The following is a 26,152-nucleotide window of genomic DNA, read 5'->3' as shown; positions in this document are numbered from 1 at the left end:
ATAAGTAATCATGGAGAGAGGGGGGAACAGCATGGAAAACAGAGTTAAAGGTATTGCAATGGCATCATGTGGTGATAGATGGTGACCACACACTTAATGAACACTGAATAACATATAGAATTGTTGAATCAATATGTTGTACATCTGAAACTAATATAACATTGTATGTTAATTATACTTTAATTTAAAAAAACTACTGGTTATTATTAAAATAAAAACATTATGCCACTTAAAATAATGAAATTGATATATAGGTTGTATAAGCAGTGTGTTATTAAATGAAAAATTAAGGTACAGATGATTAGGTGATCGTAATAAGCAGTCTGGGAAAGTGCCAGGGGTATATAGGGAAGTCTTTGCAAAACTGACTTAAATGGAATGGGAAAACTTCAGTAGACAATTTTTTTTTTTTTAACTTTTAAATAATTAAAACACATGATTATCCATTTGCCAAAATCAATTGTTCTGTGTTTCACAAAGAATGAACACTAATGAGTGTAAACTAAGACAATAAAAAACAATGTCGGTAGGCCAGAAATAATGTAGACATTGACAAATTAACCCACCTGTATTTATAACAAATGTAAGATCTATAACTACACTGAAGGGTAGAAGAAAAAAGGGAGTGACCTTAGTAACTTTGGAAAGTAATGTTTTGACTGGAAATTATAAGACTAAAGACAAAGTAAACTGTATATAAACAATGTGTGCTAGTAGGTAAGTTTATACTTCATGAGTGTAGTATAATGTAGTAATTCTGACACTGCTTTGTATTTATACTGGGGTAGAATAAATAAATAAATGAATAATGGAATAATGACAACCAGGTTTCTCACGGCGGGAAAGAGAAGTTTCAACAGATACAAGCAAGAAAAGAGGGTTAGAATAAACTCAGTGATATTGGAACCGATTCAGAGATATCAGTATAAACTTATAATTAACAAAATATATATAGAGAGACAGATATATACAAAAACAAGTATAGATATATGTTTATACAGGGGTTTGTATTCACACATATATTATTTAAGTGTCTGCTGAGAAGGCCTAGGCATAATAGCAACAATACACCCAATTCCCAGAGCCTGGTTTAAAAATGTCATTCTCCAGTAAAAACCAGGGCTCCTTGTAGAAATGATTGATTCTAGGACTGGGGCAAGAAAGTTACAAGACAAATCTGGAATATCTTACAGACGAAAAGTAGGAAAATACTCAAAAAACAAAAGGAAGCAAGCATGTCAAAGGGGACACAGAACATACTGAAAGAATTCTTATTGGCCAAAGCTGGAAAATTTTATGCAAAAAATAAACAATATCATTTTGGGTTATAACAAAAAATATAAATATATTTATTTAGAAATAAAATACTTCATTAAAAAAAGAAATTAATTGGCTAATATAACTAGGAGATCCGATTCCAGGGACTCAATGTGACCAAGTCACGATCTCTCCATATGTTTCTTCCTCTGTGTTGGTTTTCTTATTTATTCTCTCTTAGATCACTGCTGGCTCGTGATGTAAAAGAATAAAGACTTCTCTTAATATTCTTATATCAAATTATGTAGTGATCCCTGTAGCCACAGAGGAAGTGTCAAGTTTGCCAGTTACACCCAGGATTAGAGTTGGGACAGGGATGATACCCTCAAGAAGGGAAAAATAGACAAAAATATGTTAAGTATATGAACAATTAAAATGTACAGGCATGCCTCATTGTGTTTTGCTTTATTGTACTTCCCAGATATTGCATTTTTTAACAAATTGAAAGTTTGTGGCAATCTTGTATTAAGCAATTGTATTAGTGCCATTTTTCTAACAGAATTTGCTCACTTTGTGTTTCTGTGTTACATTTTAATAATTCTCACAATATTTCAGACTTATTAGTTTACTTGTGATTTGTGATCATTTATTACAATGCTGAAAGCTCATATGATATTTGGTATTTTTTAGCAATAAAGTTTTTTTTTTAAGATTTATTTATTTATTTGACAGACAGAGATCACAAGTAGGCAGAGAGGCAGACAGAGAGAGAGGAGGAAGCAGGCTCCCCGCTGAGCAGAGAGCCCGATGCGGGGCTCGATCCCAGGACCCTGGGATCATGACCCGAGTGAAAGCAGAGGCCCCAACTGAACCACCCTGGTGCCCCCACAATAAAGTATTTTTTAAATTAAGTTATGTACCTTCTTAAAGATATAACGCTATCGCACACCTAATGGACTACAGTATAGTGTAAGTGTAACTTTTATATGCACTGGGAAACCAAAAAATGCATTTGACTTGATTTATTGTGATATTCACATGATGGTCTGGAACCAAACCTGAAATATCTCTGAGGGTGCCAATCGTGTTGAAACAACTGCTTATCTTCTTCTTCTTTTTTTTTTTTTTAAGATTTTATTTATTCATTTGACAGACAGAGATCACAAGTAGGCAGAGAGGCAGGCAGAGAGAGAGAGAGAGAAGCAGGCTCCCTGCTGAGCAGAGAGCCCGATGCAGGGCTTGATCCCAGGACCCTGGGATCATGACCTGAGCCGAAGGCAAAGGCTTAACCCACTAAGCCACCCAGGTGCCCCAGCAACTGCCTATTTCAGCAAAAGTATCAGTAAATTCTTACCTCATACCAGAAAAAAAATACAAGTGAATTAAAGCATATACTAGGAAAACACCTAAGAGAATACTGACATAATCATGGGGAGGAGAAATACCTTCTAAAAAAGATTTAAACTAATAGCCACAAAGGAAAAGTTGTCAGATTTGACAACATGAATATTTAAAAGTGCTATAAGGGTCCCAAAGAAGTTAAAAAACATAGGTAATAAAGAGCCTAGATCACAAAGCATTGTTATTCAAAATATATAAAGCATTCTCACATATAATCAAACCTACAACCCAATTTGTATATATAGGTAGAGATTATGAGAGCAGTTAAATAACAGAAATACAAATAGATAATAAACACATGAAAATTTTTCCCTCATTAATAATCAGAGAAATGCCAATTAAAATAACAATGGAATACCATTTTTGTGTGAAAAATTAACAAAAACTAAAATGAATAGGGTATGGAATACTGAATTTTTCCTTACATTTTAGGTGAAAATGCAAATTAGTAAATCTGGTTTAAAGGATAATCTGGCAGTATAGATATCAAAATTAAATATCCTCATTCATTTTGATCCAACAATTCTACTTCTCATATTTATCCTATGGTATATTTGTACACGTGAATAAAGACAATACTTACCATTTAGCAAGTGACTATTATGTTCCAAGCCCTTTAAAATTCTTTGAAATAGATGATAGTATAATCATTTTGCAGATGACAAAACTGAAACTCAAATGTAAATTGCCCATAGTTATATGACCATGAAAGTGGAAGAATCTGGATTTGAACCTAGATATTTCTGTCTGTAAAATCCAAGGTCTTTTTACTATATTAGTCTAATTCTCATACCATTGCCAAACAATGCCTTTAAATGGTAGGAAAGATCAAAATCCCCATTTTCCCCCCACTTTTCTTTCACCCTGACCTTTGGGGAAATGATTTAGCGTCCCATCATGGTCAGGGTTTAAATAGAAACTAATTATATCTTGAAAGTCTTAATTTATGAAGGGGCTCTAAAAATGTGAAGGAACTATTGAAAGACTGTCACCTGAATCAGCTATGAGTTGAAAGAGATGTTTGTTAGTCCTTTCCAATTCAGATTAGCACTCCAGATGTTTGTCTCAAAATACTGCATTTCTTTAACACACTGTCTACCTTGGTTCATAAAAAAACTCTTCTTTTAATTTCAAACAACTTCAAACTTTATTTCCCCACAGAATTCTGAAGATTTTGTGACTTTGTGAAGCAATTACCTTAGACTTTAAGGAATTTGTTCTAGAATTCTGATAGGTCTTCAGTTTACAAGCTTGTTGCCCTAGGTGATAGATTCTTTCAAACTTTTAATCTGTTAAATTGTATATAACCTATGTTTTATGGTTCACCAATTTAATTTATATTGTTCAATTTAATTAAGTTTTATCTATTTTATATAAGGTCTGACTACCACCCTAAAAGAAAATACTTAAGGTAAGATTTCTTTTTCTTTACTTTATAAAAACTAAACTTTTTATTTTGAAATACTGCAGTTTTCCATGGGTTGTAAGAAACAAGAGAGAACCCACATATCATTTATCCAGTTTCCCTTAATAGTAACATTTTATAAAACTAGTAAAATATCACAACAGGATACTGACACTGTATAGTCAAGATCTTATTTCCATAAAAATCCCTAATGTCCTTTTATAGTCATATCCACTTTCCTACCTCCACTCCCTATTTAATGCCTAATAACCACTAATCTATTCTTCAGTTTTGTAATTTTATAATTTCAAAAATATTATATAAATGGAGTCATACAGAGTATAACAGTTTGGGATTGATTGTTTTCAACTAGCATAATTCTCCAGAAATTCATCCAGGTTGTATATATCAATACTTTGTTCCTTTCTATTACTATTATTCCACAGTATGGATGTACCACAGTTTGTTTAGCCAATCACCAGCTGAAGGACAAACCAGATTGCTTTTCGTTTTGATTATTATGAATAAGGCTGCTAGAGAGTATTGTGCTAAGCAAATAAGTCATTCAGAGAGACAAATACCATATGATTTCAGTCACATGTGGAATTTAAACGATAAAACAAATGAGCATAGGGGAAAAAACAGAGACAGACTAATAAACAGACTCTTAATTATAGAGAATAAACTGATGATTACCAGAGGGGAGGTGGGGTGGGGTGGGGATGGGTGAAATAGGTGATGGGGATTAGAGTGTGCAGTTGTTGTGATGAGCACTAGGTGTATGGAATTGTTGAATCACTATATTATATACCTGAAACTAATATTACACTGCATATTAACTAAGTGGACTTCAAATAAAAACTTAAAAGATATAAATTATATTAAGTCAACAGTTCAGTCTGGGGAGAACTGGCATCTTTACTATGTGGAGTCGTTGAACCCACAAACATGGTATGTCCCACCATTTATTTAGGCCTTTGATTCCTTCTGCAAACATTTTGTAGTTTTTAATCATACAGATCCTGTACATTTTTTAAAGCATTTAATTTATTCTGGAGTTCATATAAATGTTATTGTGCTTTAAATTTTTGTTTCCACATGATCATTGCTAGTATACAGAAATGTTATTGATTTCTTCATCTTGAATTTGCATCCTCCAACCTTGTGGAACTCACTTACTAGTTCTTGTATGTGTTGTTGTTGTTTGTAGACTCTTTGGTATTTTCTAAATAGACAATCATTCCATCTAAAAATATACTCTTATTTCTTCTTTTCTAATCTGTGACTTTTCTTTTCTTGCCCTATTACAATGGATAAAATTTCTAGTACTATATTGAAAAAGAGTAGTAAGAACATGCATCCTTTCTTGATCTTGGAAGAAGAGCATTCAGGCTTTCATAATTAAGTATAATGTAAACTATAGGTTTTTGCAGATGTGCTTTATCAAATTGAGGAATTAACTTTTTTTAATTTATTTTTTATTTTCAGCATAACAGTATTCATTATTTTTGCACCACACCCAGCGCTCCATGCAATCCGTACCCTCTATAATACCCACCACCTGGTACCCCGACCTCCCACCCCCCACCCCTGCAAAACCCTCAGATTGTTTTTCAGAGTCCATAGTCTCTCATGGTTCACCTCCCCTTCCAATTTCCCCCAACTCCCTTCTCCTCTCTAACTCCCCATGTCCTCCATGCTATTTGTTATGCTCCACAAATAAGTGAAACCATATGATAATTGACTCTCTCTGCTTGACCTATTTCACTCAGCATAATCTCTTCCAGTCCCATCCATGTTACTACAAAAGTTGGGTTTTCATCCTTTCTGATGGAGGCATAATACTCCATAGTGTGTATGGACCACATCTTCCTTATCCATTCGTCCATTGAAGGGCATCTTGGTTCTTTCCACAGTTTGGTGACCATGGCCATTGCTGCTATAAACATTGGGGTACAGATGGCCCTTCTTTTCACTACATCTGTATCTTTGGGGTAAATACCCAGGAGTGCAATGGCAGGGTCATAAGGAAGTTCTATTTTTAATTTCTTGAGGAATCTCCACACTGTTCTCCAAAGAGGCCGCACCAACTTGCATCCCACCAACAGGAATGCAAGAGGGTTCCCCTTTCTCCACATCCTCTCCGACACAGGTTTCCTGTCTTGCTAATTTTGGCCATTCTAATTGGTGTAAGGTGATATCTCAATGTGGTTTTAATTTGAATCTCCCTGTTGGCTAGTGATGACGAACATTTTTTCATGTGTCTGAGAGCCATTTGAATGTCTTCATTGGAGAAGTGTCTGTCCATATCTTCTGCCCATTTTTTTGATATGATTGTTTGTTTTGTGTGTGTTGAGTTTGAGGAGTTCATTATAGATCCTGGATATCAACCTTTTGTCTGTACTGTCATTTGCAAATATCTTCTCCCATTCCGTGGGTTGCCTCTTTGTTTTCTTGACTGTTTCCTTTGCTGTGCAGAAGCTTTTGATTTTGATGAAGTCCCAAAAGTTCATCTTCACTTTTGTTTCCTTTGCCTTTGGAGACATCTCTTGAAAGAAGATGCTGTGGCTGATATCGAAGAGATTACTGCCTATGTTCTCCTCTAGGATTCTGATGGATTCCTGTCTCACATTGAGGTCATTTATCCATTTTGAGTTTATCTTTGTGTATGGTGTAAGAGAATGGTCGAGTTTCATTCTTCTACATATAGCTGCCCAATTTTCCCAGCACCATTTATTGAAGAGACTGTCTTTTTTCCAGTGTATATTTTTTCCTGTTTTGTCGAAGATTAATTGACCATAGAGTTGAGGGTCCATATCTGGGCTCTCTACTCTGTTCCACTGGTCTATGTGTCTGTTTTTATGCCAGTACCATGCTGTCTTGGTGATCACAGCTTTGTGTGTCCTTCCCGTTGAGATCAGGAACACGACAAGGATGCCCTCTCTCACCACTCTTGTTCAACATAGTATTAGAAGTCCTAGCAACAGCAATCAGACAACAAAGAGAATCCAAATTGGTAATGAAGAAGTCAAACTCTCTCTCTTTGCAGATGACATGATTCTTTATATGGAAAACCCAAAAGACTCCACCCCCAAACTACTAGAACTCATACAACAATTCAGCAATGTGGCAGGATACAAAGTCAATGTACAGAAATCAGTGGCTTTCTTATACACTAATAATGAAAATACAGAAAGGGAAATTAGAGAATCAATTCCATTTACTATAGCACCAAGAACCACAAGATGCCTGGGAATAAACCTAACCAAAGAGGTAAAGGATCTGTACTTGAGGAACTACAGAACACTCATGAAAGAAATTGAAGAAGACACAAAAAGATGGAAGACCATTCCATGCTCTTGGATCGGAAGGATAAACATTGTTAAAATGTCTATACTGCCTAGAGCAATCTATACTTTTAATGCTATTCCGATCAAAATTCCACCAGTATTCTTCAAAGAGCTGGAGCAAATAATCCTAAAATTTGTATGGAATCAGAAGAGACCCCGAATCTCTAAGGAAATGTTGAAAAACAAAAATAAAACGGGGCATCATGTTACCTGATTTCAAGCTTTACTACAAAAGCATATTTTTAACTATTTATAGCCTGCCTGCTTTGCATAGCACATGAAACTGTGCCAACCATATGCTATCCATAGATAAGATAAACCCTGGGGACATAAAGACCTCTACTGCCTTTGGACTTCTCTGACTCAAAGAGTCCTTGCTGAGCTATTTGCATGAAATCACCTACACATGCAACACCTTTTCTAAAAACCTTGTCCCCCACAAATTTCCTTGCTGTCCTCCCCTTCTGAGTGGCAGTATCTGTGCTATAGCCTCCAGATGGTCTCATGCTGTGAGGGACTTCTCTTACATGCAAACCTATTACATTGTTACTCAAATAAGACTTGTGTGTGGTCAGAGAATACAACTTCTTATAATTTTAATTATTTTTAATTTGCTTAACTTGGTTTTTTGAACTAAGATGTGGTCCATAAAATCTAAATATTCCATGGGCACTTGAAAACAAGTTGGGTAGAGTGTCAGAGCCTGTTGCCTGACTGTGTTGTTCAAGTCTTCTACATTCTTGCTGATTTTCTGTCTTGCACTTCTATAAATGACTGAGAGTGGGCTGTTGACATCCCCAATTAACTGTGGATTTTATTTCCTCTTTAAGCTCTATCAGATTTTGCCTCATGTATTTTGGCTCTTTTACTTTAGGATTATTATGTCTTCCTGGTGGATTGATACTTTTGTTATCATATAGCATCCTTCTGTGTCTCTAGTGATTTTCTTTGTACTGAAATCTATCTAGTTTATCTGATATTAATACAGCCGTTATATAATCAATATATATCTGATTAATATAGCTTTTTATGATTAATGTTTGCATGTCATATCTTTTTCCACTCTTTTGTTTTAACTTTCATATTTAAAACAAAATATTTTATTTATGGGCGCCTGGGTGGCTCAGTGGATTAAGCCGCTGCCTTCGGCTCAGGTCATGATCTCAGGGTCCTGGGATCGAGTCCCGCATCGGGCTCTCTGCTCAGCGGGGAGCCTGCTTCCTCTCTCTCTCTCTCTCTCTCTCTCTCTGCCTGCCTCTCCATCTACTTGTGATTTCTCTCTATCAAATAAATAAATAAAATCTTTAAAAAAAATTTTTTATTTATATATTTTTTATAGAAACCATATTGTTGGATCATATTTTTTATTTACCCTGCCAACTCTATCTTTTAAATGATGTACTTAGACCCTTTGCATTTAAAATAGTTATTGACATATTAGAGCTTAAGTCTGTCATTTTATCATTTTGTTTTCTGTTTATTCCCTCTACTTCTCATTCCTATGTTTCTTTTTTCTTATTTTTTGTGGATTAATATTTCTTAGAATTCCCACACTGATTCATGCATACTGTTTTTTAGTATGTTGCTTTTTATAGTTTCCTTAGTGGTTGTGCTATGTATTATATTTACATAACATCACAATCAATGATAATTGATATTTTACCTCTTCAAGTGAGGTACAGAAATCTTACTTCTATTTAAGCTCCTTCCTTTTTTTTTTTTTTTTTTAAAGATTTGTTTATTGTAGAGAAAAAAAGAGAGATTGGCAGACAAGGGCAGGAGGAAAAAATTTGATTCCCAAACAGCCTAGGTGCTGAGTGCAGAGCCTGACATGGGGCTTGATTTCATGACACTGAGATCATGATCTGAGCTAAATCAAAAGTCAGTTGGTCAGCCCACTGCACCACCCAGGCACTCCTGAGGCCCCTTTATCTTTAAAATATAATTGTCTCTTTTTAAAAATTTTTTTTAAGGTTTTATTTATTTATTTGTCATAGAGAGAGAAGCGAGAGCAAGCACAGGCAGACAGAGTGGCAGGCAGAGGCAGAGGGAGAAGCAGGCTCCCCGCCAAGCAAGGAGCCCGATGTGGGACTCGATCCCAGGACGCTGGGATCATGACCTGAGCCAAAGGCAGCTGCTTAACCAACTGAGCCACCCAGGCGTCCCTAAAATATAATTGTCTTAAGCATGTTCTCTACTTACAATGTGCATCACAGTAGATGGTGTTATAATCTTTGCTTTAACCATCTCATATTATTTTAAAACTCATGAGATGCAGGATAGTCTGTAATATTTGCCCATTCTCTTGCTCTTTTCTTTCTGAAGTCCCAAGCCTTCATTCTGTTCTTGTTTTCTTTTTGAGATTTTCCTTTAGCCATTCTGTTTGCTACCAACAAATTCTCTTGGTTTTCCTTTATCTGAGAATGTCTTTATTTTTCCTTCACACCTGAAGGAAATTTTTGTTGGGTATAAATTCACATATGTCAGTTCTTCTCTTTCAGCACTTGAAAAAATATTGTGCCACATCCTTCTGGCCTCTGTGATTTTATATGAGAAAATCAGTCATCCTTTACCTTATTATCCTACTCATTACTCTATAGGTCATGCATTCTTTCCAGATGCTTTCAAATTTTTTTTTTTTCAGTTTTCAAATGTGTAATGATGATGTGACCTGGTGATTTTTTTGGATTTATACTCTTTAAACTTGAAATCTTGAAATAGTTTCTTGAATCTATAGATTTATGTCTTCCACCGAATTTGGGAAGTTTTCACGATTATTTTTGAAAATATCTTCTCTTACTCTATCATGTGTTTTCCTCTTCCTCTCCACCTTCTCCCCTTCCATCTTCCCCTTCTCCTCCTTTTCCTCTCGCTCTTCTCTTTTTCCTTCCTCTCCCTCTTTCCCTGTCTCTCTCCACTCCTTCTGAAGCTCCAGTAATATGAATGTTTACTCTTTTGCTGAAACTCTGTTAATTTTTTTCAGTCTATTTTCTTTTTATTGTTCAGACTGTGTAAATTCTATTGATATTTTCTTAAGTTCACCGCTTCTTTCCTCTGTCATCTCCATTCAATTATGAAGCCCAAACGGTGAGATTTTTATTTTGGTTATTGTCATTCTCAGTTCTATAATTTCCATTGGTCTTTTCTACAACTTCTGAGTCTCTGCTGATAATTTTTATTTGTTTCAAGAGAATTTCTGATTGTTTGATGAAGTATTTTTATGGTGGTTGCTTAAAATCCTTGTCTGGTTATTTCAGCAGCTGATTCATTTTGATGTTGGCATCTTTTCTTTATCTTTTCTCATTTATGTTGTGATTTCCCTGGTTCTTGGTATGCCAAGTAATTTTCAAACATATCCTGGATGCATGGAATCTTATATTATGAGACCCTAGATTCTTTAAAAAAAAAAATATATATATATATATATAGATAGATAGATATATGTGTGTGTGTTTGTATACATATATATAAGAATGATTATATACATATATATGAATTAATGATTATATATATGAATGATTATGAATAAATGATTATATAATCATTCATTCATTCATTCTACCCTGTTGAGAGGTAGAATGGGGCCAGCCTGGTGAATATATTTCAAAATGGTGAACTTTTTGTGTGTATGTGTTTGTGCATATTTCTAACAAAGAAATTGCAGGGTTTTAGCCAAGTTGAATATCCCTCTCCCCACATGAACTTTCACTTCCTCCAATCTAGATCCTTGGGAATTGTGGCATGTAGTTCCTCACATCCACAGGTGATCTTTGGCCTTGGCTGCAAGTGATCTAGAGGGGGGTGAAGAGCGTAGTACACCTGGGAGTAAAAAAATATAAAGTATGCTTGTGGTCATTTACCTAACGTACTACCAACACCTTTGGAGGGATGTCACAGAGCATTTAATAGATAGAAGCTATTAGTGATAACAGCAAAAAACCAAAACCTACATGACAAATAAACAAAATATAACATCTGTTGGTGGCTACTTTTTATTACTGTGCCAGGTGCCAGAAGAAAGAAAGATACGCTAAATACTTTACCCCAGTGTAGTAAAGGCTATGGTTATACCATCAGCTATAAAGGATGGGATATTTCTTTTGGTGGTATTAGGCTAAAATGGCACTTAAAGTAATCAAGCTCAATCTGAAGCTATTTGTCAAATCATCTTTAACTGTCAGTGCTACTTTGCTTATGCCTATTGTACTTTGTAAATTTATCTCACTTAAAACAATTATTTACTGTAATATAATGGTTTATCCCAATAAGTCTTTCCCACTACCTCATTATAAGATCTTTTGAGCCAAGAGCTATATTCTGTTCATTTTTTTATCCATAGTTCCTAGTACATAGTAGGTACTCATTCAGAAAGTATTTGTCAAGTGCCTAGGTTTCAGACACTGTTCCAGATGAAAGGAATATAAGACACAGAATCTCCCAGCTCTCAATATCCTTACATTCAGGTAGAAAAGATGGACAGCTATGGTTAAAGATCTTATCTACCCTGGCATTTAGAAGGTGGTTTGCACATTGCTTTAAGAGTCTCTGAGTCCCTTGGCACCAGGCGCCTGGGTGGCTCAGTGGGTTAAGAGTCTCTGAGTCCCTTGGAGACCCTTATGGCTATAAATTTCTGATAAAATTTATCTTTCTGATAAAATTTATCTTCATCAAAATACCTTGAATTAGATAGACATAAAATCTCTCTTTCTTTAGCTCATTGATTTTATCACAATATGAATTGTTTGAATGGACTTGGTAATACTACTGCTATGAGGGTTCAGTTCATTTCAACCAATACAATGCAAAAATGCATTTGTATGTGTATGTGTAAAGCACTAGAAAGTATTTTATATATATTATCTCACTGAATCACAACTTTGGTTAAAAAGGCCTTTCATTACCCATGTCTACCCTCCTTTTCTGCCCCAGGTCTCTGTAAAGTACATTTTTTCATGGAATATTCCCAATGCACCCTGTGTGTTAATCTAGTATACTATATTATAATTCCTTTTACTTTTATGTCTGATACATTCATTAATATATTTTTGGTTACTCAAAGTCAGGGGAAGAGGAGAAGGTGGTTGATTATATGTGCTCTAGGGCCATATCCCAACTGCCTTACTAACTATGTGACCTGATACAATTTCTCTAATCTCACTGAGCTTCAGTTTCCTCATCTGCAAAATATAAACAATAACAATGCCTACTTTATTGTGAGGATTAAATAAAATAATGCATACAAAATGCTTAATAGGTGCCCATTCATATTATCATTAATTATTAATTAGCCATGGTGCTTTTTATCTAGTAGGTATTCAATAAATGTTTTGTAATTAATCCCCTTTTAACCTTCAGCCAATAGTGAAAAGACTCCTGCCAGAATTCAAGTCTTCTGACTCAAAATCTTGTTCTTCTGTAACAGTAGGATGTTTTGTAGATATTATGCCATTTATTTCCTAAATAAAAGTTTAGGCCAATAATTAGATGGGATTTTTGTGCTATTTTTAGATGCGTGAATCAGTCCGGAAGAGGTAGTTTGAATTCCAAATCATTAAAATATCCAATATTTTGATGGTTTATTGGAACAACCAGATTGAATATTAGAATCAGTAATGCCCTGGCCAGTTGGGATTGATGCCTTTAAAGTAACTAAACCTTTTTGCATGGAGTTCAAGATATCCATACATCAAATTCTACCATCTACAAAAGAGTATTAGTATGGGGTTCTAATGTCTTGGATTAAGGAGTCAGTTATTCATTAAATTACAAAGAAAAGCACTTAAATTCTCCCCTTAGTGAGAGATGGTTCTTATCTACTGAGTGCAAAATATGAAGTAAGCCAAATTTTTCTTTCTCTTTTCACCTTTGAAGTCAGTCTTTCTTTCTTGCTAATCATTCCAAGCCACATAAGCCCTGTCCCATTTCTGAAATATTTATTATTAGCCTGGCATGGCATTTAAACAGCTGAATCTTAAGCAACTGAAAGTTTTCAAGATGTAGAAGAAAAGAATCCAGTATACTTAATTTCAAGTATTAATGAACAAATGAGGTGAGGAGAATGGATTCTTTAAAATTGCTCATATCAAAATAGATGAGCAACAAATGTAGGGATCTGAAGGGGCACATGCACCAGAATGTTTATAGCAGCAATGTCCACAATGGCCAACTATGGAAAGAACTTATCCATCAACAGATGAATGGATTAAAAAAGATGTGGTACACACACACACACACTGGAATACTATGCAGCCATCAAAAGAAATGAAATCTTATCATTTGCAATGACGTGGATGGAGCTAGAGGGTATTATGATTAGTGAAATAAGTCAATCAGATGATCTCTCTGATATGAGAAATTTGAGAGGCAGGGAAGGGGGTGTTGGGAGGTATGAGGGAAAAATGAAACAAGATGAGATTGGGAGGGAGACAAACCACAAGAGACTCTTAATTTCATGAAACAAACTGAGGGTGGCTGGGGGGTGGGGAGATAGGGATAGGGTGGCTGGGTTACGGACAGTGGGGAGGGCATATGCTATGGTGAGTGCTGTGAAATGTGTAAGCCTGATGATTCACAGGCCTGTGAGCAAATAATGCATTATATGTTAATAAAAAAAGATAGATGGGCAAAGAAGTCTATCTTTCCCTAGTGCTACTGTGAGTTGCACTAAGCAATAGCTATATGGGAGGAGGCAGAACCAAAGAATTCAAAAGTGTAGCCTGCTAAAGTTAATGTTATGTTTATATTGCTTTATAATAATTTATAAATTTAAAATAAACTATTATAAAATATCTAACAAATTTCATTTATATAATAAATTCATAATAATAAGGTATATGCTTTCTTGAAAGAATGTCAGTAAAAATTAATTCAAAACAATAAAAAAAGAATAGTGATTTTTAAGGGATATATCAATCTACTTACTGATTTTCCTTTTTTATTTGTATTTTTTTGTCCACAGGGATAATCTGAAAAAAAAAAAAAAGATTATAAAAATAAGTTGGCACAGGTGGCACTTGACAAACATGTTCCAAAGGCATATCTCTAACTAATGATGGTATAGCAAAGCAATTAAGAGGATAGGCTCTGGAGTCAGACTGCTTGGACTCAGATAGTCCCTGCAAATAACGATCTGCCTTTGGACAAGTTATCTTGGCTCTCTGTCTCAGTTTCCTCATCTGTCAAAGGATAAAGATCCTATGTCAGAGAAATGTGTGACTTAAAGGGCTAAGGCATGTAACGCTGGGTCTGGGACATAATAAGCACCAAATGAATGCAAGCTTTGTTGTTTCTGTTACTATCACTACTACTCCCTGCACTCTGACTCCTGACACATTGTACCCTTGGGTTTGTCACCTAATAAGTCCAATTAGATTTTCAGTAGTGTTGTTAAAGTGCATACATTAAGTGATTAAAATGAAATGTCATCATGACCTAGATTTTTATGTACATAAAAGACTGTCTTTTAGTCATATGAGAGTAAATGTTTGTATGGAGTATTACTTTTGTGATTCTTAATGCTAGTTCAAAAAGTAAAAACTAAAAAATCAAAAAACAACTTATCATTACACTCTAAGTCGTTCTAAGTGTTTTTGTGGCTGTTAAATTTTATGCACATTATTCAAAGTGGTGCTTTACTGAATGCTTAAAAGATTGGTTTTACTCATCCTTCTAGGAGCACCTTTTTAGCTTATCCTCTAGCAGTCATTTGGGTAAACTTCCATCACACATTTCCTAAACATATCTACCTCTATAAAGTTGTATAGACTGACAATTTACATTCTAGAAAGCTTCCATGGATAATTCTGTATTTCCTCAAGAATTCATGACCATAGAAGGAATCTTATGAAATAAACTAAAAAAATTTATAAAGTGTGTGTAATGGAACAACTATGGTCTTCAATGATTAATGCTGCTAGACTGAAATATATAAATATTTATGTTCATGTTCAAGGGTGAACGGTATCACTAAAATCAGCTCCAAAGTAATGGGGCTAGGCACATTCCTCTAATTTGTTTGTAGATAATAATCAATCAAGGAATTCAAAAAGAATAAACTCTAAACGTACTGCTTTTCATCTTATATAATGTATGTATAGATATGTATTTTTGTGAAAGCAAAACTAACCTGTGCTTTTGTTTTTATTTTTTAAAAATTTTTCAAGTTTTTATTTAAATTCTGATTAGTTAATATACAATATAATATTAGTATCAGGTATAGAATTTAGTGATTCATCACTTACATATAACACCCAGTGCTCATACTAGTACCTTCCTTAACCCATCATCTGCTTAATCCATCCCCCTTAACCGCCCCCCCCCCCCGCCATGTCCCCTCCAGTAACTCTGTTTCCTCTAGTTGAGGCTGTTTCCTGGTTTTCCTCCTTTTTTCCCCCTGGGTTCATCTGTTTTATTTCTTAAATTTTACATATGAGATACACATTTCACTTTCTGACTTATTTTGCTTAGTATAATACTCTCTAGCTCCATCCATGTCATTGCAAATGGTAAGATCTCATTCTTTTTTAAGACTAATAGTCTGTTGTGTGTATGTGTGTGTGCGTGCATATATATATATTCACCATATCGTTTTTACCCATTCACCAGTCGATGGACATGTGGACTCTTTCCATAATTTGGTATTATTGATAATGTTTCTATAAATATCAGGGTGCATGTATCCCTTGGAATCAGTATTTTTTTTATTCTTTGGGTAAATATGTAGTAGTGCAATTACTGGATCATAGGGCAGCTCTACTTTTAAATTCCTGAGGAAACTCCACACCTTTTTCCAGAGTGTCTGCACCAATCTCCATTCCCACCAATAGTGTAAGACGGTTCCCCTTTCACCGCATCTTCACCAACATCTATTGTTTCTTGTGTTGTTCATTTTAGCCTTTTTGACTAGTGTGAGGTGATATCTCATTGTAGTTTTGATTTTATTTCCCTGCTGATGAGTGATTTTGCACATCTTTTCATGTGTCTTAGCCATCTGCATGTCTACTTTGGAAAAGTGTCTATTCATGTCTTCTGCTCATTTCTTAACTAGATCATTTGGTTTTGGGGTATTGAATTGTATAAGTTCTTTATATATTTTGGACATTATTCAATATGTCATATTGTATTCATATGTCAGTGTATTCGTGGGTATTCATATGTCAATGTCATATTATTTAATATGTCAGTATGTCATTTGCATGACATAATGTCATACAAATTATTCAATTATTCCATATGTCAATATGTCATTTGCAAACATCTTCTCTCATTCCATAGGTTGCCTATTATTTTCATTGATTGTTTCCTTCGCTGTAGAGAAGTTTTTTAATTTGATGAAGTCCCAACAGTTTATTTTTATTTTTGTTTCTCTTGCCTCAGGAGACTTACTTAATTGTCTAAGTTTGCTATGGCTAATGTCAAAGAGGTTACTGGCTGTGTTCTCCTCTAGGATTTTAATGGCTTCATGTCTCACATTTAGGTCTTTCATCCATTTTGAATTTATTTTTGTGTATTGTGTAAGAAAGTGGTCCATTTTCAATCTTTCGCATGTTGCAGTCCAGTTTTCACAACATTATTTGTTGAAGAGACAGTCTTCTTTCCTGCTTTGTTGAAGGTTAGTTGACCATATAGTTGTCATTTCATTCCTTGGTTTTCTAATCTGTTCCACTAATCTATAGGTCTGTTTTTGTGTGTGTACCATACTGTCTTTGATCACTACAGCTTTGTAATGTAACTTGAAGTCTGGAATTGTGATGCCTCCAGCTTCATTTTTCTTTTTTCAAGATTTCTTTGACTATTCGGGGTCCTTTGCGGTTCCATATAAATTTGAGGACTATTTGTCCCAGCTCTGTGAAAAATGCTGGTTGTATTTTGTTCCCTGTCATTAAATGTGTAGATTGGTTTTGGTAGTATAGACATTTAAAAAAAATTTAAATTCAATTAACCAGTGTATAGCACATCATTAGTTTTTGATATAAAGTTCAATGATTCGTTAGTTGCATATAATACCCAGTGCTCATCACATCACATGCCCTCCTTTTGCCCATCACCAAGTTATTCCATCCCTCTACCCAACTCCCTTTCCATAACCCTCGGTTTGTTTCCCAGAGCCAAGGGTCTCATATGGTTTGTCTTCCTCTCTTATTTCTTCCCCTTCAGTTTTCCCTCCCTTCCCCTATTGTCCTCTGCACTATTTCTTCTATTCTGCATATGCATGAAACCATATGATAACTGTCTTTCTCTGATTGACTTATTTCATTTAGCATAATACCCTCTAGTTCCATCCATGTCAATGTAAATGGTAGATATTCATCTTTTCTGATGGCTGAGTAATATTCCATTGAATATATGAATCACATATTCTTTATCCATTCATCTGTTGAAGGACATCTCAGATCCTTCCACAATTTGGTTGTACAGACATTTTAACAATATTTGTTCTTCCAACCCATGAGCATGGAATGTCTATCTGATTGTATCGCTGTCAATTTGTTTCATCAGTATTTTATTGTTTTCAGAATACAGATCTTTTACCTGTTTGGTTGGTTTTATTTCTAGGTATCTTATGGTTTTTGGTGTGATTATAAATTGGATTGATTCCTTGATTCTCTTTCTGCTGCTTCAGATGAAATGCGACAGATTTCTATATACTGATTTTGTATCCCATGACTTTAATGAATTTGTATATCAGTTCTAGCCATTTTTTGGTGGAGTCTCTCTGGTTTTATATATAGAGTACCATGTCATCTGCATAGAGTGACAGTTTTCTTTTTTTCCCATGCCAATTTGAATGCCTTTTATATCTTTTTGTTGTTTGATTGCTGTGGCTAGGACTTCCAATAGTGTGATGAATGAACATGATGAGAATGAACATCCCTGTTTTGTTCCTGATGACAGAGGAAAATCTCTGTTTTTCTCCACTGATGATGATATTAGCTATGGGGTTTTTGTATATGGCCTTCATTATGTTGAGGTATGTTTCCTCTAAACCTACTTTGTTGAGGGTTTTTATTGTGAACGGATTTTGTATTTTGTCAAATGCTTTTCCTGCATCTATTGAGAGGACCATATGATTCTTATCTTTTCTTTTACTGATATGGTATTATCACATTGACTATTTTGTGAATACTGAACCACGCTGGTAGCCCAGGAATAAAACCCACTTGATCATGGTGAATGATTCTTTTAATGTACTGTTGGATTTGATTTACTAGTATTTTGTTGAGAATATTTGCATCTGTGTTCATCAGGGATATTAGCCTGTAGTTATCTTTTTTAGTTGGAGTATCTGTCTGGTTTCGGAAGCAGGTAATGCTGGACTCACAGAATCAATTTAGAAGTTTTCCTTCCATTTCTATCTTTTGTAATAGTTTGAGAAGAATAGGTATTAACTCTTCTTTAAACGTTTGCAGAATTTGCCTATGAAGCCATCTGGCCCTGGTCTCTTGTTTTTTGGGAGATTTTTGATTACTGATTCAATTTTATTGCTAATTATCAGTCTGTTCAAGTTTTCTTTTTCTTCCTGCTTCAGTTTTGGTATTTTTTATGTTTCTAGGAATTTATCCATTACTTTCAGATTATCCAATTTGTTGGCATGTAATTTTTCACAATATACTTCTATAGTTGTTTGTATTTCTGTGGTGTTGGTTGTTACTTCTCCCCTCTCATTTATTATTTTATTTGCATTCTTTCTCTTTTATTTTTGATAAATATGGCTGGGGGTTATCTATTTTATTATTTTTTTTTCAAAGAACCCGTTCTACTGTTTTGTTTTTTTAGCTTCTACATCAATTATTTTTTCTAATATTTATTATTTCTCTCCTTCTTCTATCTTTAGGCTTTGTTTATTGTTCTTTGTCTAGCTCCTTTAGGTATAAAGTTAGATTGTTTCTTTGAGATTTTTCTTGCTTCTTGAGGTGGGCCTGTATTGCTATATACTTCCCTCCATGACCATGTTTGCTGTAACCCCAAAGTTTTGGACCATTGTGTTTTCATTTTAACTTGTTTCCATGTATTTTTAAATTTCTTCTTTGATTTCCTGGTTGATCCATTAATTATTTAGTAGCATGTTGTTTATTCCAAATTACTCCAATTTTTTTCTTGTGGTTCACTGCAAGTTTCATAGCGTTGTAGTTAGAAAATATGCATGGCATGATATTCTGGAGAATATCCCATGTGCACTTGAAAAGAATGTGTACTTTGCAGGATGCCTGGGTGGCTCAGTCAGTTAAGCATGTACCTTCAGCTCAGGTCATGATCCCAGGGTCCTAGGATGGAGTTACACATGAGGCTCCCTGCTCAGTGGGGAGCTGCTTCTCCCTCTGGCTGTCACTCCCCTGCTTGTGCATGCACTCTCTGACAAATAAAAAAATACAATCTTTTTTTTTTTTTAAGGGTGTGTATTTTGCTCCTTTAGGATGAAATGTTCTGGATGTATCATTTAAATCCATCTGGTCTAGCATGTCATTCAAAGCCACTGTTTTCTTGCTTATATGACCTGTACATTGATGTAAGTGGGGTGTTAAAAGTCCCTTACTAATACTGTATCATTATCAATGAGTTCCTTTATGTTTGTTATTATTTCATATACTTGGTACCTCTATGTTGGGGGCATAAATATTTACAATTGTTCTTTTTTTTTTTTTTTTTTTAACACTGTCATGGCTTTATTCAAAACACAGTTGCACAAAAGTATTAACTTCAAAGTTTTTAAAGGAGAGTTTTGAGGAAATTTAACACACTATATACATACTGTCATACAAAGAGCATTAAAATAGGACCAAAAACTTCTACAAAATATAAAACCCACCCTTACTTATTTGCATGAAAATACCACCCACAAAGCTAAGTAAGTCTTAAAAAGTTATCTGGAGGCTCTAAATGCTGTTTTCAAACCAAAGAACTCTAATTTTGATTGCACAATAAGATGATTGGTAAGAAAGTCATTATATAGATTTCATTCTAAAAATAAGTATTTTATAGTCTGGCATATACAATGCAATGAGAATTCTTAGGGACTAAAACAGTGCTTTTTAAGTGTTAAAAAAGGAGTAAAATGTTATAGCCTTTTGGAGATACCAGTCCCCCCACTAAACTTATTCCATGAGTTTTATTTCAGTCACTTGTACAACTTTTTTAGTTTACCCACAAATAACTTTGTAATTTTTACTTTAAAACCCCAAGTCATATATCTGAAACTAAAAAAGAATCTCTTCACTCCGTAATTTAAATGTGTCCCAGTATAGAAGAATAACTTCAATTAATTTGCTGATACTAACTTTTAAAAACTCAGATATTCAAAACAGCGGAAAAAAATTAAGCCAAGATTTGAAAAGCAATTGCCTTGAACACGGAGCCTCTGCAACAAAAAGGGGAATGTACTTGTCTACTTATATTATCATATTTAGTAACTGTAAAAAGAAACACACCCAGCCTAAATAGTTTTCTACTTTTAGTGGGTTTCCACTTGAAAACAAATCTTAATTTTAGCATTTAGTTTCAAATATTTTTCCAACTGTCCAGTGTATTCCAATTAAAAGTTACATCTGGTAATACCTTAAAACTGTAGGAAGAATAATTAAAGGTTCTACTCCGAAAAATTAGAAATACTTTACAAGTGTAGTATCTAAACCATTTGGGAAGCTAACCTCCCCCCAAATTTGACCTGAATGTCTCACTAATTATCAACAGGCAATTGTTCTAACTTTTGTGGAACAGCAATGCTACTTATGAAAGCTTGCTCTGCTTTTCTTTCTTCGCCCTCTTAATACAGTCTGTACATCTTGTCAACCAAGAGAGTTACAATTGTTCTTGTTGGACAGTCCCCTTTATTATGATACAGTGTGCTTCATCTCTTGGACAGTCTTTGGTTTAAAATCTAGTTTGTCTGATTTAAGCATTACTACTCCAGCTTTCTTTTGATGTCCATTTGCATGATAAATGTTTCTCCATTCCCTCACTTTCAATTTGCAGGTGTCTTTCAGCAGTATATAGATGGGCCCAGTTTTGTTTTGTTTTTTATCCATTCTGACACCCTATGTCTTTTCATTGGAGCATTTAGTCTATTTACATTCAGAGTAATTATTGATAATTATTGATAATAAATACATGTAGCTCTGTATTTAGTACCATTTTATTGCCTGTTTTGTCATTGTTTCTGGAGATTTTCTCTGTTCCTTTCCAGTCTTTGTCACTTTTGGTTTTTCCTTCCCAGAGTCCCCTTTAGTATTTCTTGCAGGGCTGGTTTAGTGGTCATGAATTCCTTTAGCTTTTGTTTGTCTGGGAAACTCTTTATCTTTCCATCTATTCTGAATGGTAACCTTGCTGGATAGAGTATTCTTGGCTGCAGGTTTTTCCCATTCAGCATTTTGAATATATCATGCCACTCTCTTAAAGCTTGCCAAGTTTCTGTGGATAGATCTGCTGGTTTTATTGGTCTTTCCTTATAAGTTAGGGAGTTTTTTGCTGCTTTTAGGGTTTATCACTGTATTTTTCAAATTTAACTAAAGTATATGTCTTGGTGTTGGCCTGCTTTTGTTGATTTTGATGGAAGTTCTCTATGCCGTCTGCATTTGGATGTATGTTTCCTTCCCCAGCTTACGGACGCTTTTAGCTATTATTTCCTCAAATAAACCTTTTTGCCCTCTCCTTTCTTCCCCTTTTTCTGGGACTCCTAAAGTACAAATGTTACTACATTTGATGAATCTTTGATTTCCTTAAGTCTACTGTCATGATCCATAATTCTTTCTCTCTTTTGTTCAGTTTCATTATTTTCCATTATTCTATCTTCTAGATTATTTATTCTTTCCTCTGCTTTTTTCATCCTTGTGATCATTACATCCAGTTTTTCAAATCTCAGTTACTGCATTTTTCTTTCTTTCTTTTTTTTTAATTCTTTTAATTCTGAGGTAAGGGTCTCCCTGATGTCTTCCATGCTTTTCTCAGTCCAGTCCTTATAATTGTTGCTTTAAATTCTCCATCAGACATAAAACTTACATGTGCTTCTATTAGATCTCTGGCTTGACCTTTTCTTCTTCTTTCTTTTGGGATGAATTCCTCCTTTTGGCATTTTGTCTAGGTCTCTTGTCTTCTCCTGTGTTAGAAAAGCCAGGTATGTTTACTGCTCCTTAGAGTAATGGCTTTATGAAAAAGAGGTCATATTGTGTCCAGGACCTGGCACTTCAGGGAATGTCTCTTGTGTGTGCTGTGTGCACTCTGCTGCTGTGTTTTGGCTTCTCTATTCCACAGGTTAGTTCATCTGAAGAGGTTCTCCTTGCCTGTAGCGGGGAATGTTTAGATGTTGGGCAGAGTTTTGCGAGTTTCAATTAGGGGTGTTCTGATCTGCTTGTTAAATGAGACCTAATGCTACTTCCACTGGAACTGAAGTCTTGAGGAATTCTATGGTTGGTAGATGTGCTGCATGCAGGGGTTTCTACTGATCTTCTGGGGAAGGGGCCTGCTATGCTCATTCTTAGGCACACTCATCCAAGAAAAGCAGCACCAGCAGAGTGTAGGAGGTAGGACTTGGTGTAAGCAGGTGAGGCATCAGTGTTGGCATTGTGCTATTTATTGAAGTTTGTTTATGCTGAAAGGGGGAGGGAAATGGCGCCAGCCAGTTGCTTTGTCCCCAGAGTTGGGATTTTGTACTTGCTTCTCTCAGGAAAGCACTTCCAGAAGAGGGAATAATTCCCCCATGTGTGTTCCAGATGTTTTTCAGATTGCTATTTTCATGTTATCTGTCTCTGGGTTGCTTGCTTTCCTGGAGCCACTTTGGGTTCAATACCAGTCGAACCTGCCAACGTTTAAAACTCCAAATTTTAGGGACCTGGTGTGGTGGGGACATGCACTGGTCTTCTGGGGGCAGGTCTCACTGCACTGGAACTGATGTAAGTTTGACCAAGAAGGGAAGTCATGCTAGAGTTCAGAGACATGGGATTTGGAAGAAGCAGGCTGATAGCCAGTGTCTGAGTTCACCGCCTTCAGCAGGTGTCTCTGCACCTATGTTTGGGGATGGGGGAGGGACATGGTGCCCATTCATTTGTCCTCAAATAGGCAACTCTGTGAATGCCACCTCTCACAGATGTGCTCCAAGTAGAGTGAAGTCTCTCTCCCTGTGTGCCTTAGGTGATCCTCAGATCATACCATCTGCCCTGGGATTGCTTGCCTGCCTTCTCTCCAGGGTTAGGGGAGCACCTTCAGGTCTCTATTCCAGCCAAGCCAACTAGCATCTAAAACTCTAAACTTTGAGCCTTGTTGTTTGCTAAAACACAAAAACAGTCACTTTCATTTTCCCAGCCAGTGGCTTTGGGGGAATTGTGCTCCTCTCTCCCTCTCACCTTTCTCCTTGACCAGGGCTCCCTCCCCACCATAGCACCTGTGATCCATTTCTCCCCCAAATCATGTCTCCACACTTCCTATCTTCCTCAATGTAGCCTCTTCTCTCCCTCTACATGTGCACTTTGTTGTGTCAGTCCTTGCGTCGATTTCTTGGGTATTCAGAATGATTTGGTTGTTATCTAGCTGTGTCCAAGGACTGAGGCAAGCCTACGGTCCTCATACTTAAGCCGCCATCTTAGCTCCCCCCTCATATAAAGTATTTTTAAAAGTACTGGGTTAATTATGTAAGACTGGTCTGCATGAGTAAACTGAAAATTATAGTTCAAAGTACAACAAACCATTTTTTCTTGATTTATGTATTTATTTTAAAATTCCAGTATAATTAATATACAGCATTATTTTAGTTTCATGTGTACAATATAGCAATTCAACAATTCTATATGTTATTCTGTGCTCATCACAGTAAGTATACCTACACCTATTTCCCCACCCTCTTCTCCTCTGGTAACCACCAGTTTGTTCTCTATGTTTAAGAGTCTGTCTTCTTTGATTTGTTTCTTTCCTCCTTGTTTTTTGTTGTTGTTGTTTTTAAAGATTTTATGTATTTATTTGACAGGGAGATCACAAGTAGGCAGAGAGGCAGACAGAGAGAGAGGGGGAAGCAGGCTCCCCACTGAACAGAGAGCCTGATGCGGGGCTCAATCCCAGGACCCTGAGACCATGATCTGAGCCGAAGGCAGAGGCTTAACCCACTGAGCCACCCAGGTGCCTCATCCTTGTTTGTTTTGAAAGTATAACAAAACCATTTAAAATGTATTTAGGGGCGCCTGGGTGGCTCAGTCAGTTAAGCTTCTTCCTTTGGCTTAGGTTGTGATCCCAAGGTCCTGGGATTGGGTCTCACATTGGGCTCCTTGCTCTGTAGGAAGCCTGCTTCTCCTACTGCATCTCCCTCCACTTGTTTTCTCTCTCAAATAAATAAAAACAAATAAAATGTATATTTAGGAATCTTAGTTTTTTCTTAAAGGCTCTATTCAATATGAATTTAGGAATAGAGACTCAAAGAGTAATAGGAGACCCAATCATCTTAAAACCATTTCTCCCATTTTAACAATGAGAAAAATTCAGAAAACTTAATGACCTGCCCAAGAGCAAGACAGAAGTCAGCAATAAGGAAATAAGTCCTGTTTTCTAAGAATTTACTTATTTAAAAAAAAAAAGATATACTATAGGGTTATCTCAGTGGCTCATTTGGTTGAGTAGTTGACTTTTGGTTTTGGCTTAGGTCATGAGCTCAGGGTCCTAGGATAGAGCCCCGCATTAGGCTCCATGCACAGTGGGCAGTCTTCTTGTGGATTCTCCCTCTCCCTCTCCTTCTATTCCTTTACCAGCTTGTTCTCTCTCTCTCTCTCAAATAAATAAATAAATCTAAAAAAAAAGATACAGATGTTCTTTCTAATCCTGTATTTGATTTGACACTACTTATAAAGGTTATTTACCCTCCAGAGATAACTGGATCACTGACTTGGCTCATATACTTCTTTTACATAATTTTCCAATTACTCAGCCTTTCCATGCCTCAGTTGCCTCATCTGTAAAGCTAGGATAGTAGTGTGAACCCTACACAGTTGTGTGAAAATTAAATAAATATATGGAAAGCATTTTTAAAAGTTATGAAGATTAAATAAGGCAATATCAGGCAATGGCAAGGAAAGTGTTAAAACATTTATTCTTAGTATTTAGTTCTGCACTTTTGTTTTGAAAATGAGAAAATTAAGTTTTTCGTGAGACAAATAATTCCCTAAGGTTGCAGAGTTAGTACCAAGGCAGAGGTAAGGTCCAATTTATCCCCTCATTAATACTTTCTATTATTTGATAGAGTATTTCTTTTTTTCAAAGAATAGTTTGAAATAATAGAATAAGGAACCTGTTTGCAATTGTATCAGATTTACCCCAAAGGTTCTTTATGATTAGAAGAATCCAAAGGGCATTAGGATGAAAGTTTTGTGGGAATCCTACAAAATATGAATACACAAGCATCCCACTCTCCCAAGTTGTCCTTTTTTTTAAAAAAGATTTTATTTATTTATTTGACAGAGAAAGATAGTGAGAGAGAGAACACAGCATGGGGAGTAGGAGAGGGAGAAGCAGGCTTCCCACTGAGCAGGGAGCCTGATGTGGGACTTAATCCCAGGACCCTGGGATTATGTCCTGAGCCAAAAGCAGATGCTTAATGACTGAGCCACCCAGGCACCCCCAAGTTGTCTTATTACTCCTGAATGTTAATCCAAATCATTTTTCTTCTAAAATAAAGAATAATTTAGATGTACTTTAAAACTTTGCTGACATTTAAAATATTAGTTCCTGAAACTGACATCCTATGCTTTAAAATAGCTTCCTGCACCCCAAC

At 35.6% G+C, this 26,152-nt stretch overlaps 1 protein-coding gene across 6 annotated transcripts in view; it reads right to left on the bottom strand.

Annotated features, from left to right (window-relative positions):
* Positions 1-26,152, bottom strand: part of C2CD6 (C2 calcium dependent domain containing 6) — a 125,382-nt gene that overhangs the window by 15,155 nt on the left and 84,075 nt on the right. For all 6 annotated transcript variants that reach the window (XM_059168401.1, XM_059168408.1, XM_059168402.1 and 3 more), the window contains one exon: positions 14,335-14,378. In XM_059168401.1, coding sequence (XP_059024384.1) covers positions 14,335-14,378 — 44 coding nt within the window. The remainder of the gene's footprint in view (positions 1-14,334; positions 14,379-26,152) is intronic.

Source organism: Mustela lutreola, chromosome 3 (genome assembly GCF_030435805.1).
Source record: "Mustela lutreola isolate mMusLut2 chromosome 3, mMusLut2.pri, whole genome shotgun sequence".
NCBI classification, from domain to species: Eukaryota; Metazoa; Chordata; class Mammalia; order Carnivora; family Mustelidae; genus Mustela; species Mustela lutreola.
The sequence above is the reverse complement of the archived record's forward strand: the minus strand, read 5'-3'. Positions and strand labels throughout refer to the sequence as shown.